The sequence below is a fragment of the Strix aluco genome, chromosome 5, assembly GCF_031877795.1.
Source record: "Strix aluco isolate bStrAlu1 chromosome 5, bStrAlu1.hap1, whole genome shotgun sequence".
In the NCBI taxonomy this organism is placed as follows: domain Eukaryota; kingdom Metazoa; phylum Chordata; class Aves; order Strigiformes; family Strigidae; genus Strix; species Strix aluco.
The window spans coordinates 21,685,858-21,712,490 of record NC_133935.1 but is presented as its reverse complement, the minus strand read 5'-3'; the positions used below and the strand labels follow the sequence as shown (position 1 = coordinate 21,712,490).

The 26,633-nt window shown below is 41.1% G+C and overlaps 1 protein-coding gene across 4 annotated transcripts in view; it reads right to left on the bottom strand.

Moving 5' to 3' along the window:
• Positions 1–9,106, bottom strand: part of AEBP2 (AE binding protein 2) — a 59,650-nt gene extending 50,544 nt beyond the window's left edge. For all 4 annotated transcript variants that reach the window (XM_074826338.1, XM_074826339.1, XM_074826340.1 and 1 more), the window contains exon 1: positions 8,375–9,106. In XM_074826338.1, the coding sequence (XP_074682439.1) occupies positions 8,375–8,991 (617 nt within the window). In that variant the 5' untranslated portion in view covers positions 8,992–9,106. The remainder of the gene's footprint in view (positions 1–8,374) is intronic.
• Between the last annotated feature and the right edge of the window lie 17,527 nt (positions 9,107–26,633).

Below are 26,633 nucleotides of genomic sequence, written 5' to 3'. Positions count from 1 at the left end.
CAAATCCAAGTTATCACTGGATTTGTAGCATACAGAGGAACAGGTAACACAACAAAGAAACTTGGAATGCCAAAATATCAGAAGAGCTGTGAGAGAGAGTACAGCAAGTTAAACTTGCATGCCTTCTGATATGACAGCACAAAGACTACCTATGCAAAAGGATTACACAAATCAAGAAACTGTAAGTGGTTCTGCCTTAAAGATACAATTAAAAGTGACTTTAATTTCTGGGAAACATGTTATATTCAACTTGAAAATCTCCTTAGAAAGTTAGGGAACAGCAACAAGTGGTTTATAATTTTCAATCTTTACTGACGAAACAGTATGTTCACTAGCACAGCTTAAGAGAAGCAGAGAAGAAACACATTCAGTCATTAAAGAACTGCCAGAATTAGATTTTTTTTTTTTTTTGAATGACGCTTTCCATTCTGAGAACCCTAATCAATAAGAAGTAGTTTAATCAGCACTGGAAGTTAACAGCCTTCAGGCATGGTGTCAAGGAAGTTTTACCCACTCTAATTATTACCTGCCCGTTCTCAGGATGCCTTCCCTCATCCCCACAACACCAAACGTGGAATACGAGTAGAAGACAAAATGACCAAAGAATGATGCAAAACTCCCAGAGGAGACCTAAAAAACCCCTGTAGTTTCAGTTATCATCATGTAAGGTTCAACTTAATAGAGAATAAAAATACACAGATAGGATAATATTCTGTGAAGTAGCAGCTTTGCCTATTCATACCTCAGTGAATAGATACTACTTGAGGTATTAATCAGGCATCAAAAGCAGAGAAACCAGCAAAGTAGAACTCCACTAATTGACCCAATTCATAATAGAAAGGTCATAAATTAAGGTCTGATTCCTGTTCTGCTGGACACTGAATTAACTACTACTTGAACAAATTGTCTAATCTACAACCTGGCAAGCAAGTTAGCCTAAGGAGTGTACTTAAAAGACATGCCAAAAGTAGTTTTATTTCAAATGAAAATAAATATTTTTCTTTATTTACTGTGTTTATAATGAAAATATTTTTTTGCACCTTTAAGACTTTTTTATAATTGGAATCTAAGTTATGATTACAGCACAATAAACTATAATGATCAAAATAAGGGCTTTACTGCAATTTTACAGGGGAACTAGTAATTTGTACAAGCTGCTGCATGGAACAACATTAAGACTAACAATAAGTGGAGATTGCTTATGCTATATTCTTATTTAGGCAAAGTATATTTAATAAATTATACTACCACTATATGTGCTAATAATCATCTCTTTTACAAGTCTCTCAAACATTTTAGCTTCATTTTACTCCCTCTGACACTACACAAGCTATGTGAATTACAGCACTCTTCTACAGTGCATCAGGATGACAAGGACTTTCAACATCATAACAAATCTTTTGCTTTTCTATCACTATCAAATATCTCTGCATATACCTTAAATAACCCTCTATTAAAGAAAGTATCCATTAAATGTTAGTAACTGAAATTCGGCAAACGATATTTAACATCTTAAATTCTAGTATAGAGAAGAAAATTAGATATGGGAAAAGAAATCCCAGGTCATTGTGGGGTTTTTTGTGATTTTGTTTCTGTTTTTTTGTTTTGGTTTTTTTTTTTTTTAATTTATTTTATTCTACCACCATGAAGAGAAAAAACTACACCAGTATCTTGAAAGGCTTCAAATTTTTTCCCCAATTCTTTGTTGTTTTTTAGTTTTGCAAAATCAGAATCTGAGAATTGCAAACACTACCTTAGCACATCACAAAACCAATGATAAACAGAAAGCATACCACAGAATATTTATATTTAATTTTCTAAAACAAATTTATTTGAACACGTTTGTATTCTAAACATGAACAACTGAAGACAAAATGCATATAAAGTTATAAAAAGGAACCAGTTACACAGATAGATAACAAAACAAAGAAACCTCTACCTCAACGAACCTTCCAAAACTACCACTTTCATTTTTGTGCAAGTCATGCCACCGTATTTTTTTAATACTGGGAGAGTGGACAAAACTCACTGTTCACACAAAGGAGTTCCTTACTCTCTTCTGTTCCCTTCTCCTGCACAAGTTAACTGGAGATTACATTCCCACCTGTTTCAAGGATTCCCTGCAATTACTTCGCTCCTTTATGGCAGAGACCAATCTTTCACTTCCTTTGGGTTAAGCTCTCGCTTTTTCCTCAGGCTATTAGACATATCTCATTCCCTATCATATCAAAAGCTTTCTGTGTATCTCATCTCCCCCTTAACAGAAACCTCTATTCCTATCTCAAATGCTCCATCTGCTCCCTTCTATGCCATGTCCCCACCTCCTACCCAATAACAGATTGCTCTACAATGACTCCAACACAATGGGTTCTAGGTGTACTTCCATATTGCTGTCTTCCATGCTAGCTCTGCGCACTGCTCATTCCCCCACCATTACTCTGCGATTGGATAGTGTTTTTCAAAAAGATGTAAATATATTAAAGCTACTGAAAAGCTGTGCAGATTTGAGTAAGAGCGGCTATGGTAGAACATTTCCACTGCATCATCCAAAAAAGTTAGTTTTATCTGTGACCAACTCCAGGAATGCATGATGTCACTCCTCTGCCAAATGGATGTTCAGGCTGCACATAACACCCAGTTTAACTTAACTGGAAAGCAGAAAAGGGAGAGAAAAAAAAAAAAAAAAGAAAAAAGATGACAGTTCTTTCCACTACTGCCTAGGAAATTCCCTGAAACAACCCACCAATCAAACTTCATATCCAGAAGTTACCAGACTTAATGATGTCACAAACTTAACCAAATTGCATAGACCTGTGTGGATGTTCAAATCCAACATAAAAGCAATGTAATTTTTCTCTTACACTGAATAGGAAAGTTTTTCTCAAATTCTATGAAGCATATTGACATCTTACTACAAACAGCTCTTTCATTTAGTTCACAAAAAAACCTCATGTTAACCACTCAATTATATCAACCAACAGCTTTAGTAATAAAGATACTCGCCATACAAAATATCTGGGCTTGTTTTGTCTTCCCATCAAAAGCTATTTTCTTCAGTGCCAGAAAAGCCCAAACATAAGCATTACTGAAACAAGGGGGTTTTTTTGCAATTTGAACGCAAATAACAGCAACAAAATATGCAGTCAGAAACGCTGAAAATATAATTTTCAGCAAAATTTTGGAAACTCAAGTAATCTTCTATATAGCCTACTCTAACATGTCAATATTACACACACACTAAAAAAAAAATTTAACGACTTAACCACCTTGCCATAAATGCTAATGAATGATTCTTCACTTCCTGGATAGGAACAAGTGAGACTACGCACAGAGAGGCCTGAAGCACTTTTTAATCTGGTCACATGGATACACGAAGTGTACCTATTAGTACCATATGCCTTCCTGATTATATTTCAAACTTACTATTCTGCCTTCATAAACATCACTCATACAATTCACATGTCACTGCCTAGTCAGTCTTGAAAATTCTTCACTTCTAAGAGTTTAAAAACTAGATAAAGACTACATTTAAACCTTTAAATAACGAATATTTTAAAATCAGAATATATATTAAAGGTTGAGAAGGCCTTCACTTTAAATGAGATAAAAAAACCTCAGCCTAGATCCTGGATTTTTCATGTCTAAATCTCTTATCTTTCAACCTGTTAGTTTCACACTGCCTCATTTCACTCAATAAAATGAACAAACCTGACAAACTGAAGCACAAAAAGGTTTATTATTGAAAATTTTTTCTGAAACATCTGTTTTTAAAACCACTCGCCTATTACAGAGGAACAGAATAATTTCTAGAAGTATTCTACAAATCTAATATGTTTAAAATAGCTAAAAGTTTCCTGGAGTATTATTGAGCATTCCTTGACTCAGTCCCTCCCAATAACAGATTCTATTGGTGAATAACAGTAAATGTGAAAAGACTCAAAAAAAAAAAAAAAAGAAAAAGCCTTAGAAGTTACATGAAAATTGCCAGCTCTGTGAGAAAGATGGATGTTAATTAGTGCTGTGCCTGAGGGAAAGATTACTACATAGGTCCAATGACAACCTGTTACATTTGGCCTACCAGCTAGTCAATCAGCACCTATATTCCAGTCAGCAAAACAGCTGGTAACTCCAGCTAAAACATATTTTTTCAGTGCTTCTTGCCTAGTAAGAGGAGGAAGCAAAGGATAAACTGCTGAAGAATGGTAAAGATGATGTAAGAAGGGAAGACTGGGGTAACTTCTAGGTGATTATATAACGATGCAAGACAAATTCACCAGGGTGAACAGAAAGCCTCCATATATCTTTAGTACTTATATTTCTGCTAAACATCTTATTACAATTGCAAGATCTACCACTGTTCTCTAAATCAAACAAAATCTGATAATGAAACTATTTCAGATTTAAATATACTTCCATAATAAAATTTCCAGTAAACAGTATTTAAATTATTTCAGTAATCTAACCTTAAGTGTTTGTAAGTAAATATTGTAGTTAACAATAACACACCAGTAGCCCAGATGCATCTTCACTACATTCAGACCAGCTGATTTATACTGAAATCCATGCATCTGCTTAGGTCTAGCTTCAGTACCTGTGGCCCAATGCTAAACTTGGTTACTGTGTTTATAGTTAACAGAATTATTTTTTTCTTTTAAAAGTTGTATCAAATGTTTCTCAGCATTGTAATAAGACTAGCTGCTCCAGAGAACTCTGGAGAAACACATCCATCCCTTCAGCACAGTCAGGGAAAGGCACAAGAAAATTAGCAGCATTCACATGCTGATAATAGTCTTTGTTCTAACTGTAAATCTGAAGGATAACTAGACTTGAATGCAGCCTATTATTATTAAGCCAGCTGATCCAAGCTTGCTGTAAAGTTGTAGACAAACTTCAGCACAGTAGCAGGAACTTAGCACAATTCCCAGGAAAAACCTGGAACGATTGCAGATCAACAAGATACCTACCAGTCCTAGAGTTACTGCACTCAACTGACATTACTAATACCACTGATCTGAAAGTGCCACCTGGTTATCCTAGGTACCAGTTTGGGTTTTGCTTTTTGGTTTCTGGGGTTTTTGGGTGGAAGATAAATATGTTTTAACAAAGTACAAAGTCTGCTAGGTGCACGGAAATAGCTGTTTAAAACTCACCCTAAGTTTCAAGACACTGATATTCAACACTGTATTTGTTTCTTGCATTGTTTTAAGTACTTACAAATTTCCTACAGTAATGCCCCAAATTATTTATTCTAATAGCAGATACTCTCAAAATACATTCAAAATGTTAGGAATAGAGGTTGCTGAACAGTAGTTATCTTTTGGATCATAGGCAAGATTTTCCTGTTCAGCTGTTTTATTTGTACTTTATATTTGATATCACTAAACCAAAAACCAAAAAGATAACACACTGATAATTGTGGAGAATGATAAATACCCTACACAGGGAAATGGGAATTTGATCACTCATGGAATTCAGGCCCTCTCACCACACCCTCTTATTTATTCAAATTTCTAAAGAGGAAGCAAGAAAAAAAAAATCCCAAGCCTAGGGGCATGATCTGAATGTTACCAAACCTGCCTATAGCAGAAGAATCTTTACCAAGTATAGTCTTCTACGAGCTCCCTCTCACTTAACCTAAGGACTGTAAATTCAAACATGTTAGTTCAATCTCTCCTCTTCCTTTTCTCTCTCCTCCCTCCCCCAGGTAATCTTACTCTACAACACACTGTGAGATGAGACTCCAAGTTCCTTAGGACTTCAGACACAGGTAGTCAGCAAAAGTCATGAAGTACTGTATAATATACTATTTCAGATAAAACATCACTTAATAGAGAGAATATCATTCTCTCATGCAGAGATGATCAAATCAGTGAATCATTAAGTCTTTCATAATTTTAATATATTATCATAAACCTATACCTCCACCTATAAGTCTAAACTGTTCCTGGCTCTCCCCTGGTATTTCACCATCCCATCTCACATACTCTTTTACCTCTTTGGCACATCCCCTACCTTTTGCAACATTCTGCTTGTCTCTATAACCATCTGAAAGGCACAAGATTACGTTGTGGCTGGCTTCCAAGCAGCAGCAATCATTTGGATCACTAGGTCAAACAAGTGACTTGTTGGACTACATGCAGCAAAAATAATAAAGCATTCTACCATGCTGCAGCAAGGAGCACACACAAAATGAAATTTTCTATCACCAGGAATAATAAATGGCACTCTCGGTAGCACTGCTCTTTTCCTACCCAACTCAACGAGCAGGCTTTGAAGTTACAGCAAAAAATTCTCTCTCAGCACCCCAAGTTTTCAGCCTGGCAGATCAAGATAAAACTTTGCAAAGATTAAAAACAAGGCACAGTCCTTATTTAAACCACCAAACGCAAAGAAACCCCCTCCTGCAACCAAGTCTGTACCAATGGTACTGGAAAGGAGAAACGACTACACACATAGATTTAAGTGTGTCACAATGTCAAGAGAACCATGAGAACAGAGACAAGAAAGGAGAACCCTAGCTCTGGAGGGCACAAGCAAGGCATAATGACACTGTACTTCCAGAAAACCCCTGCAAGTTATTTGTTATTTCCTCAAGGCACAAATTGATATGCACTCACATAAAATCAGGATTAAATTCAATGAAAACCAATAAACTATTAGCTTAAAACTCCATTATATACTCATTTCTCCAGAAGTCTACTCCCATACATATACAATGTCATGTAAAATCTCAGCTTTTGAAAAAACAAAAACAAACAAACAAAACCCCAACACCCACCCACCCCCCTTCCATCTTGCACAAGTTTGGAAGAAAGAAAATGTGGCTCCTATGACTCTCAAAATCAGAAGTCAGATGGAAACCAAAGAACTGAAGTTTCTTCTCTCATCTTAAGACTTTTAGGCCAATTCCATGGTTTGGGGGAACTGACTCATGAGGGTTTTGTTTGTTTGTTTTTAACACTTGAGGTTAGATTTAGTAATGCCCCACTTCTAAAATATGGGTATCTGTATAGCTACACAGAATCTGATCTAACATACAGTCACAGTATATTTCTAGACCAAATCACGTAATTCTTCACACTTGACAATGAAACTGTCTTAAGAAAGTAGCAACAAAATTGTGGTTGTTACTTTAACAAGAAAGTCTAATACTTTTTAATGCTAAACTGAAATTAAAAAAATAGCAAGTTTACTAATTAGTCCTTTCAAATAGTTTAAGAAAGGGACCTGCAGCACTTTAAAACGGCTCTTATGTACATTTTTCATCCTCTTTTCAGTTTGTTGATTAAACCACTGCACACAACATGCAGGAAAGCTACTACATAAGCCATATTCTTTGAAATGCTTGACTCAGGACACTAAACCAGACCTGAAATGTACAATTCAACCACATGTGAGAATTTGGTTGTGCCTTTCCACAAGAATCAAGCTAAAGTCTTGGTAAAATGCGATGCGTACCTTTACCATACAAAAAAACTAAGAAACAATCTTTGCATTTACTATTACAGAACTCATCCGAAGATGACTTTGAACCTCAAATTACTGAGTCTCGTTTAATATTGTGCATGCTTATTACTTGCACACACCTAACACAGAAAGGCTGGTCTCCTTTTCATTTTAGTAAACTAGATTTTTTTTTTTTTTTTTTTTTTTTGCCCCTTATGCTTTAAGAGGTTACCACTCGGCTTTCTGCCTCTAGTAATGAGACCCTGGTGCGGGTGCAGGTAAAACCACATCCACGGACGATTTCCCACCCCGAACCTTTGGTACACCCCAGGCCTGCGCGTCAGCGTAAGCCACAACCCTAACGAACCCCAAAGGCACCATCTGAAAAAAATCTGCAGCTTCCGAGGAAAGCGGCAACCAAATCTCGCCACCTGAACAGGCAGCGCCCCGTGCTCAGATCGCAGCGGGGGCCCAGCCCCAGCGGCCCCCACGCTGCCCGCCGCCCTGGGCCGGGCCGGGGGCGCGCCCCCTCCTCCCGAAAGCCGCGGGTAGCTTTGGGGGGGGGGGGGGCCCGGAGCAGCCGAAGCCGCGGCGGGAGCGGAGGGTCCGCCGCGCCGCCACAGGCCGCCCCCCGCCCCGCCCAGAACAAGTTGGCTGGAGAAACCTGTGGCTGCCCCCCGCCGCCGCCCTGACAGCCCCCACGGCCGGGGGCGGGGGGGCGGCGGGCGCCTGGGGAAGAGGGGCCCTCCTGGCCGCTGCGGCGGGGCGGACGGGCGGGCTGGCGAGCCCCCCGGCGCCGCGAGGCGGGGAGGCGACCGGACATGGCGCCCGCCGGCCCCGGGACCCGAGGGACACCCCGCTCCCCCGGGAGGGGCCGGGGAAGGGCACAGGCGGCGGCCGCCGGCGGGGGGACGGGACGCGAACTGACCTGTCCTCCGAGTCCATGCGGCTGAGGGGTTCCCCGTCCGAGGACATCTCCAGGCTGCCCCGCCGGCCCCCCGACGTGGCGCTGCAGCTGCTGCTGCCGCTGCTGCTGCCGCCGCCGCCGCCGGTGCCGTAGCCCTCGTCGCCACCACTGGACACGCTGCTGGAGCTGCTCCCCCCGCCGCCGCCTCCGCGGCCCAGCCCGTCCTCCTGGCTGCCCCGGGGGCCCTTGGGCTCCTCCTTGGCGTCGGCCTCGCTGCTGCCGCCGGGGCTCAGCGAGCGGGTCTCGTCGCTGCAGCAGCCGCTGCTCGTGCTACTGCTCCCCACCAGGCTGCTCTCCTCCTCCTCGCCGCCCTCCTCCTCCTCCTCCTCTTCCTCCTCCTCCTCGTCCTCCCCGTCCCCGGCCTGGCTGGCGCTCTCCGGGCTCGGCTCCGACATGCTCTCCGCCTCGCCGTTCAGCAGCAGCAGCGACTCCGTCTCGGCCGCCGCGGCCGCCGCCGCCGAGAACGAAGGCGACGACGAGGATCCAGCCCCAGCCTCCTCCTCCTCGGCCGCGGCGGCCGCCGTCTCGCCGGGAAGCAGCCCCTCCGGCTCCGCCATGTCGCTGCGAGCGGCCGCCATGGCGCCTGCGAGTCGCTGCGAGCGGAGCGGAGCGGGGCCGGGCCGGGCGCGCGCGGCGGAGGCAGCGGCGGGGGCGTGCGCGTGGCCCGTGCGCGTGGCCCGTGCGCGAGGCCGCGCTCCCCCTCCCCACCCCACGCTCCCTCCCCTTGCCCTTCTCACCCGCACAATCGCGCGGCGGCGCGAGCCGCAGAGAGGAGGGGCTCAGGCCGCCGCCGCACGCGCTACGGAACGCGCCCCGGGACAAAAACGTGGGAAGGGCGGAGCGGCGGCCCCGGGCGCGGGGCTCCGAGGGAGGCGGCGCGCGGGAGGGGCGGGGCGGGGCGGGGCGGGGCGGGGCGGCGGTCGGGCGGCGAGGGCCCGGGCTCGCTCCTGACGCCTCGTTCGGATCGCGTCATCGCCCCGCACCGCGCCCGGGGGGAGAGCGGCCAAGCCCTCGTGTGCCGCGGGCAGCCCCGCGGGACCAGCCGGGAGCGAGGCGCTGCCGGCCACTCCCGCCCGGACAAACCCCGGCGGCGCCGGCGTCCCACAGCGGCCTCCCGGGCCGTTCAGTCAGCGGCTGGGTAGCCTTAGGCCTACCAGCGGGAGGGGGCAAAGCGACCGGGAGCCACGGCTGAGGAGGACTTGGTGACATTTGTATCTGTGCGAGGAAGACGGGCCGGCGGGAGAAGGCTGTGGGGACTCCGGCGCTGGCTGGATTCGTAGTGACTAAAATAGCGGGGAGACGAGCTTAGGAGAAAGGGAGAAACGAGGCTCCTCAGCAGAGAGAGATACAGGGTGCAGGTGACGATGTGACATTACCCAGTGAGAATTGTCAAAAGACAAGCTCAGCTGAGACACAAAGGAGACAGAAAAAGGTTTTCAGCCATACTGACAAAAAGGAATGAAAAAGCAGTCGCGCTATGCCATGAAGAGAGAGAGCAAAGAGAATGAACTAGATGTGGCCTTAAATCTCCATTTGCAGTAAAGAGGCATGTTGGCTACCAGGCAAAAGCAGTATGACTAAAGGGAAATGTAAAATATAGATTACTGCATTTAAATGAAAATGAAACCAAAGAGTTTAATGTACTAAAACTGGGGGAATTGGTTAACTGTTTTTCTCGTGAACCTAAATTCGGTTCTGGAGGCATGGGGTTAGTAAATTTGTTAAATTGGGAATTGTGCCATCTGAAAAAAACCAGCTCTGTATGTGTAGAAGGGAAAAGGTGAAGGATAGCTGTCAACCATGTACAAGACTTCTGAACAAATTCTGAAAATTAAAGTCATTTTAATATTAATGTAAAATGGGATAAAGTTTGCTAAAGGTAGATCATGCCAGACTAACGTGGCAGGCTTTTTGACAAGAGTCATGTCTACTTGGACGTCAAGAAAGCGTTTGATAAATTGGAAGTGATTAGCAAAAGTTAAAGGGCAGGGATTTGCATTAGAACAAGAAGGTGGGTAGAATCTGAACACAGATGAAATCGGGTAGTTTGACAAATTATTGGAGGGATGAAGAGGGTAATTGAAAGCATAAAGTGCTATTCCACATTAATTTAAAATGCCCTATATGCATCACCCAACTCTTACAGAGCTTGCCACATTAAAAAAAAAAAAAAAAAAACAAAAAAACCCAAACCAAAAACGTGAAGTGATGGTAGTTTAGTTTAAAAACAAACTACAAAACACAGAACCACAAATCAGTCCAGAAAAACATTGTGCCTTCTGCGCAACAGGAAGGACATCACCAGTTCAAGTTACAGCAGGCATATCTGGCATATCCACAGAGATCCTAGATTCCAGGAGAAGTCAACCACGTCGGATTAAAATCTAGAAAGGGTGCTCCTAAAACCTGCGTTAGCATAGCTGGAGATGGCTCCCAGCCCATCAACAAATGTAGTTGTTAGCATCAACACCAGCAACCCGTGGTGTAGCAGCATCAAAATGGAATGCCACGGTGCTGAAACAGCAGCACAGTGTTGGAGCAAAGGACATGACATTGGATTAACCTTTGAAAACAAACCAGTGACATCTTTAACCTGCAAAGGAGAATAAGCGAACTTTGGAAACCAGCAACAGCAAAAAAGTGGTGATAGTTTCCCAGATTTCTAGAAACCAGCCTCAGCTAGAAAGTGGAAATGGTAAGAATGCTTAAAAAAAAAAGACAAGGACAGCTGTAATGCTGTTTGATCTGTGTAATATATGTATCGCTGGTCTATTAACACCAAAATAGTCACCAAACCTTGAGCTTCTACATCCTCTTCTGCCTCCCCTCCTTCCTCCTGGTAACAACGTGCCTCACTCTTCACTCAGGAAGATGTGGCATTCCCGGGTGGGTGTTGCTGTCACCAGTCTTATCAAACACAAAGCATGAGGTTTCAAAAACGATACCCTTTGATTCAGTCAGAAGACAGCAGTAGCTGAAGTAATTCCTATCTCTCTTCCACCCACTGATTCCCTTCTGGAGTTCTCTGCCGTAGCGAAGGACAGAAATCAGAGAGCTATCAAGTCGTGAGAAACCAAAAATATATGAAGGACTTAGGCAAAAGACACCTTTCACAACCTAAGAATATGAGCAAAAGGGGGGGAAAGTTATCTCAAAGAACTCCATCTACACTTATGTAAATTGTCCAGAATCCACTCCACTGTGTGTTCACAAGCCCATCAACGTACTTTTTTTTCCCCAAGTCTCTCTGGGTTTCTTGAGGTCGTGTGTGCATGCAAGGCTCCTTGCGTTTGTGTACCAAAAGCAAGCAGGATGAGTCAGACCTCCCACTTTCCACTCTCCTAAGCAGAGAGGTAGACACGCCAGCTCATTAGGTAATTTGTGTATTCAAAGAGGGTCAGGGAAGGAAACCTCAGGACACAAATGAATAGGAAGGACGGTGTGAACCTGCCTAATGCAAATCACTTGGCATTTAAGCAAGAGATCAGTACCAAAGGGGTCACTATCACAGCAGGCAGGCATCAGAGGAATACTCTGTGAATAATCTCTTGGTGTCCTGCTCTCAGTTTTTCAAAACCACAAAATTCTGCATCCAGGCTTGGTCCGTGAGCGCTATAATAAAAACCTAATCAAGTGCAAGCAGCAATGATTACTTGAGACTCCTTGTTACTGAGCTTTCTCTGTACAAAAATACCCATCTTACCAAAGGTAAATCTCTTTTCTCCGGGGTTTTTGACTTTTCAAACGTTCTGAAAGGTAGTCTTTGAACAGGTGAGTCTAGAACTTGCAAAGGGATTGAAATCACTTGCATTTGAATGGTCTGATAAAAGCTCAGAGCAGGAGACACACTTAGGAAATCCTTTGGGGAAAAAAGACATCCACTGAGGCTTTGAGGGTCATGTTACTCTGTCGTTCACACAAAGGGCTTCTGGTACGCTCACGCTAGCTTGGTATGATCACAACAGGGTTGATACTTTAAAGCTGGGAAGTCTATGTTGAGGTATACCAATCTGTGGTACTTGGAAGACATTCTCAACAAAGTACAAAATTTAAAAAAAAAGTCAGTAGATAAACTAGAAGCTTGTTCACGGGCAAAGAGTCCAAGAAGAACCATTCTCCACTAGAGCAAGAAAAAACAACATTGCAGACCCAGCAGAGCACGGAGAAGAAATTAAGATTTTTATGCTCTTACCTCGGGAACACCAGGATGCAGGGCATTCACATTGACAGCAGAATCAATAATAAGCACACTCCGAAGTATTTTCTTCTTTTCTTGAGTCACAACAATTTTGCTGTTTGTGAGGTTTTTTTGAAGGACAGTTAGGTGAGATCATCAGAAGATTTTGCACATGTAAGGCAGGTTTTTTGAGGTTTTTTCCCTAATGTTGATCAGCATCATAATACTATGATGTGTAGTATGCAAGCAAAACACTTCAGAACAGTAAGAAAGGCCTATAAGGAGAGCAAAAAAATGCCATAGGCCTAAGATACAGGAAAAGTGACATCCCGTCTTGCATTCATTAGGATACCAGAGGAAATTCTGTAAACCAAAACATTTGGTCACTGAACTCCCTTCTCCCACCCCTGCCTCCGCATGCATGTCTTAAGCACTGCAGGAAATTCCTGCTGCCTGAACCTTATGACTCACCTTGCTCACAATATTCTGCCCGCTCAGCAGTCTCTGGAAACTGCACCCTTCCCTTTTTTGTGCCCCACCCTTTCCCATCCAAATTCAGGGTCTGGGGAGGAGGCTGCAGTCTCCTGTTGCTGCAAGTAAGCATCCAGCACTGGGTTCTCACCCTTCCCTTCAGACCGGACTGAAACTGCCTCATTCTGTAATTCTGACCCCACCCTCTCCTGCAGCACCCAGTTAATTCTGCCTTTAAACTCGGCTTCTACGCTGTTGCTGTTTTCTTTTTAAAGCTGCCTTTAATCTTTCCCCATACTCTTTGCTTAGAAACCATGACTATAGGAAACTTCAAGCCTTGCTGAGGCTGGGTCAACCAAAGGAAGGCTGCTGGGAATGGATGTTGAGGTGGGGTCCCTCTTCTCCTGCCTTGGGCCGTGAGCCCTCGCTGGTGCTGTACACTGGCTTTGCAAAACACTTTGCCGCAATATGAATTCTAGATACTGCTTGGGTCCTTCTTCCCCCTCTTCCCTGCCCACGCTTTGTTACAGCTCTCGTGGTGACACATTCTCTCTTCTGCTGTGCCAGCACAGCTGTCTCTGAAATTCACACCATGAGCTAGACCAAGGAACTGCTTTTAGTGGTAACTAGGAGGAAAAAAAAATGAAATGTCATTCTGTTGCTGCTAGGTTGTGAAACTTCAGAAAACTCCAGACAGCTCAGTTAAATGTAACTGTGCCCGCTCTGGGGATGGGAAAAAAAGGAACAGAAAAATTAAGAAATTATTAAGGTGACACAAAGGACCAGGAGTTAGGTCAGGAATGGAAACCCCCTTTTTATCATTCTGGAGCTCATCCAAAAGCACATCCTAACAGTCATTATATTTGCATTTGTATCATCCTAACAACTTGCAAACCCAGTGGAGATGAGGGCATCTTTTCCTTAAGCCATTGAGAAACACAAACAGTTACAGAAAGCTCATGTTCCATAAATGCTCTAATATAATTGAAAGGAATCAGATATTTTACAAGTGCATAAAACGTCTTCTCTAAAATTCATGCTAATTGATGTTAAATTTGGTGTCAAATGATGTTGAAGGAAAACACAAAAAGCAAAACAAGAAAGTGTGAAGATTTCTTGTGAAAGATATAAAGCTTTGAGTTCAAGGCATTAGAAGGCCTCATAATACGGTTTGTTTATGTGCTTTACAGCTTGTTGCAAAACCTGAAACATAAGCACAGAATTTCAAATGGATACTATTTAGCTGTGACAAGCTATTAGTTATTATAGATGCCAAGGAGAACAAACTCAGAATTTGCTTTAAAATCAAAAGCTACGTGTAATACTTCTGCACTGGTATATCTATCTGAATATTGATCCTGTCACTCCATGTCCCTAAATTTTTGTGAGTTTCAGGGACTTGCATAAGTATGTGCTAAAAATGTGTTGTGCTTTTCTTTGAAACTATTCGGAAAGTTTTCCAAATGCCACATTGGGAAATTTAAACAGTTGATGCAATACATTGTATGAACAGGTAAAACAATAATATATGCAGCACCGTAAAAGCAAATAGAGCATCTTTTCTCTGTCATTAATAGTCAATATTTTTACATTATAATTCAAAAAAATATATAAATTATCACAGACATTTGCTTTTCCTCCCGAAGTATCGTATACCTCCTTGTGTACATTTTTTACTTGGCACAGTTTGCTCTTTTTCAATAAAAGGCAGACAGAATTCTTAAGTCTCAGAAGAATCAACATTCTTAAAGGGTGCAATTTAGATTAGTTTTAAACAGAGATAAATAACATATTTGCTTCCAGATTAAAGAGTCTTTACATGCTGTTAATTTGGGGAATGCATGTTTTCTACATTCTTATGCAAAACAGAGCTGGATTCCAGCTTTAAATGAGGTGTGTGCCAGACCACAAATACAGGGTTGCCACCAGTATGTCCATTTATTTTCTGCAGGTCAGTTCCTACAGAGCATTACAACAAAACCAAGGGGAGGTCATCCCAACGGAGGGGGCAATTCTGCACAAGCACTCTAGGCAGTATATCCCAGCATTTTTTTTCTAAAAATATAGATGTGAAGTCAAGAGCAGAGTCTTTCTTTGCACACATGGAGATTCTTTTCAAAACCATAAAAGTAATCAAGATCTTGCATGTTGCAAAACCGGTGTGTAACCATTACAACCAAACAGAAATGCATAATGAATTGAATGCTAATTAAATACAAATCACAGCTTGGAAGGAGTACAAGTTTGCAGCAGCTTTTCCACAGTCTTCTAGGATTACTTTAAAACTCCCCTTCTTCCATTTGTGGTCATAACTAGAATATGAGTTTTTCACAGAACAGTCTTATTCTTTTTTTAAATTAATATTCATAAAATTTAAATGAAAATCTAATTATAATTTTTGTGTCTGTTTTTTTTCCCCTTCTTTTTTTCCTTGAAAGAATCTCTCATCTTTCCAATATCAAGCTCTTGTGAATGCATGTCCTTCCAACCATGGTTCTCAGCTTCCCAGAACATGCTGTGGTGGGCCCAGCAAGGGGCCCTGAAGATAATTAAGGGAGTGGAGCATGTCAGACAAGGAGAGACTGAGAGAGCTGGGGCTGTTCAGCCTGAAGAAGTGATGGCTCAAGGGGATCTTATCAAGGTGTATAAATATTTGAGGGGGGAAGTAAAGAAAATGAAGCCAGATGCTTCTCAGTGGTATCTGGTGAAAGGCAAGAGGCAATGGCCACAAACTGAAATACAGAAAATTCTATTAAGAAAAAACTTTATCACAGTGAGGGCTGTCAAGCAGTGGAAGAGGTTGCCCAGAGAGGTTGTGGCATTGCCATTCCTAAAGATACTAAAACCACACTTGGACATGGTCCTGAGCAGCTTGTTCTAGCTGACGCTGCTCTGAGCAGGGGAGTTGGACTCCATGATCTAGAGAGGTGCCTTCCAACCTCAACCTTTCTGTGATTCTGTAAAGTTGAGATATTATTCCCACATTACAGAAAGACACAAGCATTACCAAATCTGCAAAAATGGTAAATATTTTTCTAAGTTCCCACATATAACCATATACTTTGCCACAGCTTCACACAGGAATGAAAACTGTGTTCACACTGGTCATGGCTTGCACCATGATTTCTAAGGATGGGGAGGGGGCCCTGGTCAGAAGCCACAGAAACCGAGCTGAGTTGCATGACTGGGAGCAAGCAGTGAATCCCTGCAGGCAGGTTTAGATGCAGCCTGAAAGACTAATGACTGCATTCAGAATTCCCATGATAGCACGCATGACGAATTTAGGGTCCTGCTAAATCCTGTGAGATTAAAAGTGACGAGCAACTAAGATTACATATTTTCCACGATTGCCAGATCTTGACACGCTAGAGAGTTAAGGGAGAGAGGTTAACGTTAGGAAAGAAATTTATCACACAGTCTAGTCAGCCTTGGGCAAGATTCTGTCATGGAGAAGGTGTCAAAGCCCTGACTTCCCAAAACCTTAATAGCTGGACGATTCCACTTCTCTCTCCACTTCTCTGCTTATGTTACAAGAAAAATTCAGGTCATGGAATGTTTATGAAACAGCTAGAGATATACAGAATTAGTGTATTTAAATATAAACTATTATTTGGTAAGCTTAAGCACGAGCAAACATCTGAATTTCAGAGAAGTTCAGATTTGCATCCAAAATGTAGCCTTTCCATTGTTATGGTATTTGCTGAACTACAGAAGTCATACTCAAAGTAATAAAAACTAATTTAACAATTACAAAACCAGCAAGATGACTTTATTGTCATTTGCCACTAACAACAAATATTTATTACAGAGAGTGTATTTGTCTTCTGAGGTATTAAGATGATGTTTCTAAATCATAACTCTTCAGACCTTTCCTGTAAGATTAAGGATCCATCATGTTCATGGAAAATAAGTCAAGTCCATGGAAGTACAGCGTCCCTCTCTATTCTCAATCAATCAAATCTGAGAGAGAGCAGGAGATTGATGAGAACAACCTACTTTTCTGTGCATGGCATTCACTGAATGTGAAAAGGGATTTCAGCAGGACGGAGAAAGTAGCTGTTGTCATGACAGCACTGGGAAGCCCAGGGACTGAAAAGATCTTCATCAGCTCACTGCAGCAATTCTGTGCCAAAGGAACTGCGCTGCCTGTCTGCATACTGACAACAGAGCCAGGGGAATGCCTGCTTGTCAAATCTCCCTGATTTTACTCTGCAAAATTCCCCACCCTTGCCCTCTGAAGCTGGAACACAGTTGCAATCTGGCAAAAATGGAACTTTCCTTCCCCCCTCCCCCCCCTTCAATACCCCACACACTTTCTGTTCATCTATCCAGTTTAACAGCACCTGGCCTTCCTGTACTCCCTTTTGCCCCTCCCTGGCCACAAAAATGCCATGTAGAAGGCAGCAGTAATTTGTAGAAAGCCTATACAAATACCAGCACATTCTGATGATTATCGCTAATGGAACGGAAACTGAGATTGAGCGCTTTACACCCAATCTTGCAACAGCCACCTGTTTTGCAAATTATATCATCAGAGGTGTGTGCTCTCAGATGAACTCTACAAGCCTTGTCTGAAAATTTGGCCTCTGGTATTGATTGCAAAATTCTCATTGACCTCAGTGGGCCAGAATGTCAAACTCAGCCTGCGAACTGGGGAACTAGGGAGTTTTGAGGAACTCATAGCAAATCCTGATACTGTTGGCCTGGGGAGGATGGCTGCTAGGAGGTGAAGACTCAGCATCTATCACACAGGAGAGTCTAAGCTGCACTATGACCCTTCCACAATTAAGAATTTAAATAGCTCAGAGGGTCCCCCTCTCGGGAAGCCTGCAATACATTGCAGAATTGGGAGACCTAAATCCTAAATTAGCTTAATGCCCCAATGGTGTGCTTACACGTCTTCTAATAGCCAAAGCAGCAATTTCCCTCTCCTGAAGTCTATTCCTAGCTCACAGACTCTTCAAAGCAACTGACTGTATAGGAGTGGGCAAGCCATTTTACCATTTTGTTATGCAGCAATTTAACCATGGTTAGGATGTGCATAATAGAGTCTCTTTCCCAGGATTGCTCTGAGGTGTAGTTGTCTGTCTTTGAAGCCTTCCAGTGAAAGCTGTTGTTATACACACACATGGAGTGTTCTCAATAGAGAACAATGGGCCTAGTTTTTAATCACATAATGCTTTTGATTCCATTCAGTCTTTTAAAACTTATTTTTTTCAGTGAAGATGAACATTTATTATGTGCTTAATGATTTTTGCCTAGTGACACATTTAAACTGTATTCAAGAAACAAATACTGTCCAGTACTTTTCACAGGCAGTTCAGTGCCCCAAAACAACCTACTGTACTATTTAAAATACAGTATGAAAATGTGGCACTATACATTCTTAGCAAGCTGTTGCTATAGGGGCCTACTATCAGGACAAATGGCAGCAGTTTGGCTTTATATTAATTTAATTAGATAATTTATCAGAACCATCATCTTTACAGTTGAATTTCTAGCTGGGTTTGGCAATGCTAAATATTTGTTTCCTCTTGGTGAAAAGTGGATTCAGCTATTTAAAGTCTGGAAAATATAGGAAACATTTTTATTATAACAGTTTAGAGCAAGGTGAAAAAGATCCAAGTTTAAATGTGGTGCATCTTACAGCGATTCATGTCTACAGATGTCTTCACATAAAACTGGGAACTCCAAGGTGAGAAAACTATTTGATTTAGGTTGTGCTAGTGCATGAGAGGTACAACATAGAGGCACATATTATAGGAGTGTAACTTAGGCACTGAAAAGTGTTACCAGCTCTTTAGAGAGCAGTGACCTACTTCTGCCTTGTTTCTTCCAAGGAAAGTCCTTTGGAACCACTTCAGGCCATGGTTTCTGTGCTCTCTGCTACCTTGAGGACCTGATCTTACACAAATGTTCCTCAGCCACACTCACTTCCCAGTTTCACAACCACAAGTTCCATGTAAAGAGGTAGCAAAGCATGCAGTTTAAAATGGGACTTTACAGAAAAAAAAAAAATCCCCCCTCCCCCGATTATTTTCACATAAATTAAGACCTGGACCAACAGCCGTGAACCTCATTTTTCAGTTTTGTTATACTAGCGTGCATTTTGGAGGTCTTTTTCATACTAATACAGTCAGATTTTGGGACAGATTTTTTCAGTCCACTACCTGCACTGTACTCTGGTAACTGCCTTTGGCATATTGCATGTATATTCATTTCTGTTACATGCAACGTATTATCATCAGCTTATGTTCTATAGTAAAATATATATGTAAACCCCAAGAAATCAGTCTATATCATGCTTAACAAAGTATGACAAAATAAATGCTGGTTTAAAAGCCATACAAATATTAAAATATGAAATATTTCAGTAATTATAATAATTCAGTAATTACCGTATTAATAAGCTACATGCTGAATTTTGGATGAGATGTAGTAACCAAGAGATCAGACTCTCGCACAAATTCTCTCTTGTATCGTAATGTTTGCAGTAGGAGCATGTTTAACATTTAATCATACAAGCTGTCCACCTGAAGCCAAAAGGGTGGTTCCCATATGGGCTCAGGTCTGCTCTGTGAACATGAACTCTGCTGCCCTGGTTGTATGCAACTCCAGATTAGGCCAAGAACGTATTTTCTTGGTTTTGCAGTAGTTTGTCCTGTAGTTCCAGTTTAATACGATTGTCTGCTTTTTATCTTTAAATGTTGCTGTGCATGATTAAGCACCAATACCATGACACTTAAAAGTCACTTTGTCTTTATGATTGGTGAAGCAATCCCATTTTATGGGCAAAAGAAGGCTCTGAGATGTAGCTACAACCTTGCAAAGAAACCTGTTTATGCAAAGTCACATCAAGAATTTCATTTAGGTTAAAGGATCAAGTCCTTAATATTTGGAAATACACAATAAGCATACAACACTGGATCACTGAGTATGAATCTTAATAAAAATACAGCCTAGCATTAACATTAAAAAGGCTCTGATTTTTTCTTCACAGGTAATTAGTTCACACAATGAAATAATCTCCTTTCTTATCCTGAAAACACATGCATAAAACAGCTCAGATAACATAATTTACATACAGGCTGCTGCATCCGCATGTTAATGTCTGGCAGTGAAAAGTTCAGACAAGTTTGTAATCCCCAATTTCCTGCACGTGCTCAGCACCCAGATTTCCAGAAAGTTAGAAGAGTATGGGATACTAAATATTAATAAAATGACAGGTCAGCTGCAGTCTGTGCCACACCTGGACAGCTCGCAAGTTACACAGACCACAGGAACTATGACAGTTCTGGGCATTTTAACACCAGGGCTTTTTTTAAACACATATTGATATTTGTATATCACAGTTTCTTTTGTCAGTCACTTACGGTTATGGCAATCACTCTAAGCCTGTTGTGCTGCCGCCACTTGCTTTGTCCCCGTTACTATATTGCTTGGCATTAGAACCAATCTGCATTCCCATTTAAAGCACTATCATGTCACCCATCAGCAATCATTTGCTTTCATCCCTTAAAACTACTATACAATGGCAACCACGCCATGAGGACAAAAGCACAGGCAGAGGAAAAAGGAGGAAAGCTGGAGTGGGAAAGCAGCAGCAGCAGCTGCGGCGAGGCTAACTTTGTTCTTTCAGGGTCCTTCCGGGTGAGTACTTGAACTTGGACTGATAATGTAGGTGCCCTTCATCTTCTGCTTCCCCTGTTAACACAACTTATCTTCCCAGTGCAGTTACTGGAAGGAAGCTGAGACTAGCTGCTTTTGCATCAAGGCCAACAGGTAATGACGCTGTTTTTACAGCGCAAGCTAGTGAGTCTGTGCCTACTGACAGCTGCAGGAAAAAGGGAGGGCTGTGGGAGGAAAAGCCTCCTATTGCAATAATTTTGATTGCTAACAGCACTTTTCAAAACACAAATCCAACTTGCTGGGCATCCTAAATTCAACAGCTCCTCAACTGTTGTTGTTGGAGACTATCTGATCAACTGAACAGAACTTCGGTTTGCTGCATTCAGACAAAGATGCAGTTACAGCACCCGAGGGTTTGGGAATTGCACAGAAAGTCTGGAGTGCTTAGGCTTTAACTAGGATTCACTCCTGTATAGTCATCCTCCTAATAGTTTAGAGCCACCAGCTATAAAGAGATCTTAGACTTCACAGACTGCCTATAATTAATTGCCTGAAAATGTTGCAAAAGTTAGGGATTCTGTTCAAAGGTGAAATAACTGAAGTGCTCTAGCCTGGAACCAGACAGAGAGGGAAAGATGGATGGTAATTTGTGCAGAGCACTTCTCTGAACGAGGCATGGCTCAAAGCAAGGCTTTAGACTCCTACCTTTTACAACCATGACCTAACTGTGCTCCTTGGGGTCCACAAGATTTTAATGAGGCAAAAATGATCAAAATGTCATGACCTCTGTTCTTCCTTGTCCTAAATTCTGGGTAAAAGAAATGAAGAAGAGCTTAGCTAGGTTATATTTAGCCAATCACACAGACTAGAATAGCTTTAAGATCATGAAAGAATACAAAATAAATAAAATAAAAAATAAACTGCCATGAGTTCAGAGTAGTTAACTCCCCTTATATTCTAAAGAATCAGATTATATAAGCAAGTATGATTTTTTTCTAATGTTGCAATTCATTTGTGTATTAACCAATTCCTCTTCACTAACACAATCTCCTAAACGCTTGAGAGGCTGGTTCTTTAATTAGTAACTACTACTTTACAAATAGCAATCAGGGTCTCACACATTATCCAGGCACTTTGTCTTTATTAAAAAATATTTATTATTTGTAGGCACAATATAATAGAAACAGTAGTTACAAAATATTATAGGTATGTTGGCATAGGCTAAGAAAACAGCCAGAAATGGTATTGTTATTCAAAGGTGCTTTAGATCAAACAAGCCCAGGTTTCCAGGCAATCTCCTAGCTCATGAAATGACACCTTCAGCTAGTCCTCACTCATACGCAAGTTGGCTCCTGTGCAGTACCAGCCCTTGCATGTGTAAACTCCGAGACAGTCTCCAGGCAGTCAGAAATCAAACACAAAATAGCAGCAGTCACAAACATCAAAAAAACACTAATCAGAAAGTTCAGCTGTCTTTTTTTCTCTCTGTCTAGATATGACCATTTCAGCATACAAAAAGAATAATCCAATAGCCACTAATGGCTGTTTCCAAGACTGGTGGATGAGCATATATTAAAAAAAAAAATCATTCATCTTTAAAGCTAAAACATCTGAAATAGTCTCCCTGTTCTTGCTGACTTGGGATTTTACCACGAAGAAAGTTGCACATTACAGAGCAGTCAACTACACATGCAATCAGTGTTAAGACTCAGCAGAAATTCATACTGTGAGGAGGTGATTTTTATGAGTTGAGAGTTGCTGAATTTTGCAGCTTTTTTTCAATTGCTTTGAAAGGTACTCGTCAATTAACGACAATTTTCTCAAATTCTTATATATTTGTACTTAGTAACTATTTGATTTCTAGCAATGGGACTAATACTTTGAAAAAATAATTTTTTTTCTAAATAAGAATTATTGCTGAAAATAAGGGAGATTCACATGCAAGTTACCTGGAAATGTTGAGTGCCTCACATGATATGTTTTGAGCTTGATCTTTCAAGATGCTAAGCACCTGCAGTTTTTAGCAATTTCAAGCAAGAAACTGGTGGCCTGGATTCATCTGCTTATGTAGGGACAGACAGCTGTTGTACGGATAAGGCTTTTTTTTCTCCATACAAGGAATGCAGAATATTTTACGCATTGGGCTGGAGTGGATTTAAAGTGGCAGAAGAGAGTCCCGAACAGTGCCAGTCACTTCACTGTGATTCATGAAAACTACCAGATGAAAACAGATGAGGATCGGGTATTCTTCTGAGTTTTCATTGACCAAATCTCTAGGCCATAAGTAAATCTTGCTTCTTTTACGTATAAAGTTAAACCTGCGGATCTGCTTTTTTTTTTTTCTTTTTTTTTTTTTTTTTTTTAAACAGTACTCATTTCACCTTCAAAAGAGGAAGAGGGTGCTTCCATTTTTAGTCTGATACTCTTTGAAGTATTCCTGTTCCATAGAACAGGGATCTGGATAGAATTTGAGAAAAAATTAATTCCTTATTTTAGGTTTAGTTTCAGCAATAAAGAAGTTAATGAGATCACATCTGGTTTTGTCCTGATATACTCTACAGCAGTCTACTGGAAACAACACCATTTGCTTAGCTTTTCCTTTTATTCCAAACAGGACCTAACCAAGCCTAAATAAGTTTTAAACACATCCATAGCAAGACTGCCACATGAGCCAATTAGCAACCACTGTGGTGATGTTACTTACCCATAGCTACAATTAAGAGCTGCTTGCAGTTTCACAACAACAGCTAGACAGTATTTAGCCAGACCTTAAAAAAACATTTTATTTGGCATAGGACAGAATGAAAAACATCACAAAAAATACCAAAAACTTCATTCCACAAGTAACATTTGAATACTGACACATCTGGAACATCTGGGTAACAAGTTGTACATGTCAAGTTCAGAAAGCAGTTGCTTTTAGCCTTCATTTTGGGCCAGACGTTTGCTTTCAGCCACCAGTATATTCCATTTTATTTTGTAGCAGCTTCCTCAGTGTTCCCATATGGACAAGCTGAACAGCTTCAAGGATGTAACAGCAAATATATATAATGTTCTTTAGAAGAAATGAAGGCCAGATGTTGCTTTATTTTCATGTGCATCCTTAAAAAAGTTGTTTCAGATATATTATTAATGCCAGGTATAGGCAATTTGTTCATTTGCCATTTAAATGTCAACTTTCCAAAGGATAGAAAGTTACATTTCAACTGAGAATTCAAACTGAAATAAGATTAACTACCCTAGAATAACTTAAGAAAATAAGTATAGTAAAATCTAGGATCACAGGGACAAAAAGAAGTACTGTGCAGAAAAGACATGACAAACCACTACTGAGATCTGAATGAGTACTATTTATGGTTTGTTTTATTAGAAAATAATAATAAAAAAAGACAACTTATTGTTACAATATAATAAAAAGTTTCGGGTAAGAGTTATCCAGCACCACCACTGATTAAAGATCTTCCACTCAGCTGGTTTACTCAACCAGGATATAATTTAAGCCACCAGTCCAAGTACTAGATAATTTAGTATATCTATTACTGTGTTATCAATTAACATTTTTCATGTATGTACTCCTGGTTACTACATCTAGTGTATTCAGTAGGGTGGGTAACAATTCTTTCCCAGACTGTCCAATTAAAGTGGTTTAGATAGAAATGAACTGTTTAAAATTTTTCTAATTTCCTGAAAATAGAACCTTATTGGATTCATTTTATGACAGACATATTTATAAGGAAATATTATCTGAAGACTACTTTTTTCCCCTCAATAATAATATAAACAAGGTTCGGATTTCAACTGCCTGGTGAGGTCTTTCTCTTTGAGCCAGTCCACGACATACAAAAACTGCCAAGACACCAAACTATAACTGTTTGAGTAATGTCACTTTATTAAGGGACTTCAAAGAATCACATTCTCTAGTAGTCATGGAACAATGCAAATGGTGAACAAAAGACAAAAATAGATGTAATTGGTTCTGAAAAGCATGAACATCTGTAGAGAATGTGTTGCATTATTCCTAAGGACTCTTACTTTTGAAAAAAAGCACGTTCCGTATACACAAGTGTCAGTGTAATAGCCAATAAAGCAATCAGTCAGAAATACAAAAATACCCTAGATACAAACTGAAAATAGATGTTTGAAGGCTGACAATATCAGTATTCTGATATTTCTATCTCAGGAGTATGATCACTAGGATGAGTTATTCTGATGAGGTAAGAGACAGTAGATGCTCTGTGATAACACAAAGCCATACATTTTTTCCATAAGACACAAAAAAATAGAGCACCCAATGAAACTGTAAGTCTTTGCTGCAAGTGCCCACAGGAAGTGAAATTATAGTCCATGAGCATTACTACATTCCTGCATCATTTACATTTGCTGTCTTTGCCAACAGTTATACCAGCAAAAACTTGCCAATTCTCCCACCCTCCTCCAGCTTCAGTATAAACTGCACGTACTTTGCAGATATACCAAACTGACAAATGCTTTGAACACAGGCAAGATCTATAAATGTCCAAAAAACACTTAGTCATTCTTTCCTTTATTGGTTGCAATTCTTTTCTTGGCAGTAAGGACAAAAAGAGATTGCAAAGCCTGACAGCTGAACAGCTCTCTCTAGAAGGGTTAGGGAGAGAACAGGGTGTGTCCTATTTGCTTTGCCCCAGGTGTTTCAGCGATGCCACTGAACTTAAACCTCAGCTGGTTGAGCAATAAAAAAACCCCAAAAAACAAAACAACATTCCTCTTCTTCACTCTGTTTTGGATGGAAGGATACACTGATCTGGGGCTACTGTTCCAAAAAAAAGAAGAAAGGCTCTTTGGTCAAACTTTCAGCTGGATGCTGTCTGCCTGCATCATGATTCATCTTCTTTGCTTCAGCCATCTCTTTGACTATGACCCTCCAAACTCTGCTGCTAAATTCCGTTTCCTATTTCTTCCTTTTCTAAGAAAATAGCAAAACAACAGGTAGACAGACAGTGCAGTCTGTGTCTTTGTGGCAAAGAGTCCTAGGAAGAACTGGCAGCAGAGCTGGGAGTGGCTGAAGAGTACAACGAACACAAACCCCTACTTAGGGGGGCAATGACAAAGAGTTAATTTCAAAGTGTGTGTCAATCTCAGGCACCCCTCTATGGAAAAGCACAACAAGTTATAGAGTCTCTAGTACAGCAATATTAACTTGAACAGGATATGATTTGTATGATAAAAAAGCACAACAGGAGCTGGCAGTTGTTGTCTTATGAAACTTGCCTTACGACTTATGGCACACATGTGCACTGAAGCACACAGCAGTTGCCTGAACTTTTAAAAGATTTCTTAGCTATTCATCCTAGATTCAAAAGCTTTCCCTTAAATCTTTTTATTTTTCATCATTCTTTTCTAAACCTCTTTTGTCTCAGGCAAATTCAGACAGCTGTGTGAGATGGAAAAGTAAAGCTAGTAACATCTGTAGTATGATGACACTTAACAAATTATTTCAGGTTTTCTTTCAGTTTTTGGAAGATGCTTTGCAGATGTCAAAGCCTCAAGGAATCATCATACTTATCTCCTTAATCCCACTGAACGTGGCATTCAACATTTGCAAATACTAAATTACTACTCACCACACCCCAGTAAGACAGGCTATTACCTCTCAAGTAAACAGGCAGGGAATGGAGGCACAGAATGACTAAGTGATTATTCCAACATCACAATACAAGTCTGGGAGAGTCAGGAGCTGAACCTGTATTTCTTGCATCTCAGTCCCAGGTTGTCTTTTTGTTCTGCGTTGCAGCCTTATTCTTTCCTGTAGAGGAAGACTGGAATCTCTTAAGAGTCTGTCACTGTTACTCTGGTTGACAGGTGATGTTGCCAATGAGATAAGAATTGTTGCATTCCCCACATCAAAAGGTGGAACACAGTGTGATATCTGTTTGCTAGAAGAAATACTAACCATACAAGTCC